The sequence below is a fragment of the Drosophila subpulchrella genome, chromosome 2R (genome assembly GCF_014743375.2).
Source record: "Drosophila subpulchrella strain 33 F10 #4 breed RU33 chromosome 2R, RU_Dsub_v1.1 Primary Assembly, whole genome shotgun sequence".
Lineage (NCBI taxonomy): Eukaryota > Metazoa > Arthropoda > Insecta > Diptera > Drosophilidae > Drosophila > Drosophila subpulchrella.
The window spans coordinates 18,698,548-18,702,925 of record NC_050611.1 but is presented as its reverse complement, the minus strand read 5'-3'; the positions used below and the strand labels follow the sequence as shown (position 1 = coordinate 18,702,925).

The 4,378-nt window shown below is 38.4% G+C and overlaps 1 protein-coding gene across 2 annotated transcripts; it reads left to right on the top strand.

Moving 5' to 3' along the window:
* Nucleotides 1–1,095: 1,095 nt before the first annotated feature.
* Nucleotides 1,096–1,720, top strand: LOC119550949 (extensin-2-like). 2 transcript variants are annotated; one of them, XM_037859975.1, is made up of 3 exons: nt 1,096–1,199; nt 1,256–1,390; nt 1,464–1,720. In XM_037859975.1, the coding sequence occupies exons 1-3, from the start codon at nt 1,188–1,190 to the stop codon at nt 1,581–1,583; spliced, it is 267 nt and encodes an 88-aa protein (XP_037715903.1). In that variant the 5' UTR covers nt 1,096–1,187; the 3' UTR covers nt 1,584–1,720. The 2 variants fall into 2 exon arrangements, with proteins under 2 accessions (XP_037715903.1, XP_037715902.1); XM_037859974.1 differs by having other exon boundaries at nt 1,256–1,720.
* The last annotated feature ends 2,658 nt before the right edge of the window (nt 1,721–4,378 follow it).

Below are 4,378 nucleotides of genomic sequence, written 5' to 3'. Positions count from 1 at the left end.
TTGTAACGCCGAAATGTATCTGCTCTCTCGCATCTCGCGTTTAGCATCTCGCATATTTGCAAAAGTACAAAAAAAAAAAACAAGTAGAAATAGTAGCAAAAGTGGCGACGGCGTCATCAGCACAACAAACACACAATGGCGACGGAGAAAATACCTTTCGACTTGAATCACTCACGCGGTCTGACTTGTATCTTGTCACCGGCCATGCCGAGATACTTTTGCCCCCATCCACCTCGACGACTTCTTGGCAATCATCTTGGACAGCCCAGCGATTTTCAGTGACTCACGTTTAACGCCCAGAATAAATACGGAGATCTTTGGCCTTCAGTTTCCTATTTACACAAAGGATAACTTACCAGAGCCCAATTAGTCATCCTTGCCATTTTGGGATCATTTTGGTTTATTACTTTTTCACATTTTAAAATAGTTAACCATACTCAGAAAAATTCGGTACTTGGTTACCAATAATTCTGAAATTGATAACAGTACATAATCACATAGCAAAATTCATAGATGACATAAATATATTTTATATACTTTATTTTATTATATACATTTATATTGTTTTGGGCTGCATGTCTTGGTTGATAGTCTGCTGGCAGTCTACCGGGGGCCTTGGGAATCAGCAATGACTTGACCCAGTGACCTGCATTTGATTTTGGGGAACAATAATCTCCAAGTATATACACTCAAGGAAAACAAACAGCCTTGATTAAAGAACGATTTCATGCTTACCATTTAGGAACCTTCGTGCTATTTTGGATTTAAATATCCCAACTGAGCGGCAAGTCGTAAAAAGACTTAAAAAATTAATTTTATTTATATATATATCGTTTATTTTAATTTCCAATACTTATTTCTCTTACTAACATATAATTAAAGCCCAATTTAAATTTACAATATATGTATTTTAATTTAAGAATTATTCGTCCCCAAATTATGGCTGCAACTTTTTGACAACAAAAATAGTTGATTCTAGCACGAAATACTTTATTTTTTTCTGTGTGTATAAATACCACAGAACACGAGGCTCAAAAGTGCAAGGTTTTTGCTTTTGAATTTCTTTATGAAATAATCTTTTTTTTCTTAGAAGCTGTTTTAATGTTTTTGCACATTGCTATGAACCGATTTAGTATAAAGAGAGAGTCTTCGCAGTTCACTTCAGTGTCTAGTTCCTATAAAACAACATGAACTTACTGGTAAGTAGGCAAGTCAGTGAACAACGTGTTCCAATTAAAATTGCTTTTTCCCTTAGAGTGTCCTTCTTCTCTTCTTCACCGTATCATCTGCTTTTGCCCAGAAATGTGACTGTGGCAGTGGTCCTGTGGTGTACTATCCTGACCCTCAGGTGGACTATCCTGATCCTGAGGTGTACTATCCTGATCCTGAGGTGTACTATCCTGATCCTCAGGTTTATTATCCTGATCCTCAGGTGTATTATCCTGATCCTTATGTGTATACAGGTCCTTATCGATATAGACGGGAACTCAGAAGACGAAAGCGGTGCGCTTTTCACTGTGGCCCTTTTGGTAGTGGATAACCAACAGCACATGTTTCGAAAAAAAATCCAATTTACGGAGTAAGAAGTTTTTGTGCAAATGTTACACTTAGTAATTAGGCATCAAAACAATTCAAAGATTTTAGGGACAAAATAATGAAGATAAGTTTTCTAAATATGTTTAAAAAGCGTTAAAATCTTTAAAATCTTACTAATAAACAGTTAATGCTGAGTAAAATGCGCTGATTCTTTGCATGGGGGAGCTCTGGACTTTGGTTGTTCTTGTCTCTGCTCCACTTACAAAAAACATAAGCCAGCCCCATAAATATTCGACCTTTGGCGACCTTTGCCTGGCAACTGCCGCAGTAAAAACCGAACAAAATGCGAAACACAAACAACTGGCAAAAAGTCAAGAGGTGGCAAGGGTGGAGGGAACTGGTACTGGTACTGAAACTGGGGCCCAAGCCTATCAATAAATTTCTTACGGGCGAGGGAAGGGCTGTTTGTGCATATGTTACATATGCAACATTTAATTTGAATTCGTCTCTGCCGTCGTCCGCAGCGGAAGTTGTGGCAAAAGTTCAGCAGAATGCATATATGAGACGTAAAAGTGAAGTAAAACCGAATGAAATGCCTATGAAATGTTTGCGGATTGCAGCATGCTGCAGCATGAATTGGCACAATTCACAGCTAATCCAATCAGCTGGGGCCCCGGAGAGCAATGTCCTGTCTCCAGGCCAGTCTCTTCCGGTTCTCTAGGCCGGGCCAAACACCTGCAAGCGGTTTGGGCCGGGTCCAGTCCGAATCCCCCACAATATCCCCCCCAAGACCCGCCGATCCGATCCCGTCCAGTCGCGGCCGGTTCGCAGTGGCCGTTTCATTTGATTGTGAGCCCGTCAGGCGTGTATTAATTTCTGCATGTGCGCAAGTACAGGCGAACATCGATAAATGAGATTTTGGATTTAAAAAAAATATATTTTATTGTCGCATGTTTAAAATTTTAAAATTTTTCAATTATCTCATTTCAGAAATCTTTACTTAACTGTGATCTGATATCTTTATGACACAAAATTCAATTCACAAAAAAAAAAAATTTCTTTCAAATAATTATGGATCAAATTAAGGATCAAATAGAAAATGTGGCAAAACTCGTTCCTAGTTTTAACAGAGCTAGAAAAATTATAATCATTACAAGTTAAAATATAAACACAGCTTCCTAGAACTGTTTTAGATCCTCCCAAAATATAGGTTTCAGGGGTCCACTTTTTTTTACAGCAAACTACACTCCTTATAACCTAAAAATTTTAAACTTTCCCAATAATTTTGTGTTTTTTTATGTGTAAGTGTAAACACAGTTTATTTGTTTTCCAAAAAAAATTAACATTTTTAAATAACAAAATTGGGACATTCGCCTATCCGAATTACGACTGTACCCCTGACTGCATTCGTTGGTATTTGTGCAACAAGTTGCTGCATTTTTTTTCATTTTCCTTTAATATGCAGATTGTGTCGCGCTGACTTTAATACTTTGCAACGTCGTCGATCATTTCGCTGGGATGCGAGTGTGAGTGCAAGATGGGGAAAAGGAGGAACAGGCATGTTGAACAAGCGTTGTCGCCCGTCTTGTAAAACCTGCAACACATGCAACATGCAACTTGCAACAGCGGCGCAGCAATGCAGCCACATGGGCGACTCAGGGGGGGTTCGGGGGAGTCGGCCAGGAGAACCATGGAACGGGGTTTCCTTCCACACCGAAGCGCGCACAAATTTCCGCGGCCACAATTTTAATTAAAATTTTCAAAAAATTTTCAGACGGCCAACAACGAAGTTTCAATGCACTTTTATACATACGAAAATATATAACTTTATTTTGGCATTTTAAAAAATAAAAAATTAAAGTTTTTCACCACCTTTTGTGGTTTGTTTTTAAAAATGATATAGGGCATTTATGAAATTCGTCTATTTATTCAGCCACAGTCCCCTGGATTGTATAAATTTCGCAAAAGTAAAAATACAACTTTGTAATAGACTAAATGCTTGGCAACAAACAAAAAAAAATGAATAAAACAAGAAATGCCTTTGGCAATTTCCTCTTAGGGATGGCATTTAAATGGGTATTGTGTTATTAGATAGAACACCATTTTCATTTCGAAAGATTATAATATCAAAATGTTCGAAATTGAATAGTGAAGATTTTGGAAAAAATAAAAGCTTAGGAAAGTGCAGAAAGGAATATATTCTCAAAAGTTCTTGAGAACAACGTATCTATACCATTTTTTACATATTGTGTATTTTGCACATTATATTAAAGCCTTTTATTTAAAGGTAATGATGTCAGAAACAGAGTGAAGTTTTAAAGAAGTCCCACCAAACTTTTCTGCTTACATTTTAAAGGGATTGTAATGCAAGCCTTGCATGCTTCATATAGGAATTCTTAAGATGGAGATCCAGAACATCCTCATCGATACGATTGAGCAAGTTCCCATCACTGGACATCCCGTTGCTTATTAATTCGCGTGTCTTTTTCTGTGTTTTTTAGTGGCGAGTTTGAGTTACGCTTTACAGGATTTTACAGATTGCCAACATTAATTTTCATACATAGCCGGGGCCGTAAGTGTTGGGGGTCTATCCAGGCCGCCGAAAGAAACCCTGGCCCCTGCCCCCAAATAAATATCCCCCGTGTCTTTTGCATTTGTGCTCTTTTTTTTCCCCTCTGCTCATCTGAGGCATTTGGGAATTATGTACGGGGCGTGGCCAGAAAAAGAGGAACATGTGCAGTTATGTGAGTATATACATATCTCCTACTCGAAGCCCCCTTATCATCACTTTGCGGTGGGTTCAAATGTGGGGGCTACAGTCCCCGAAAGCCGGCGACCCCAA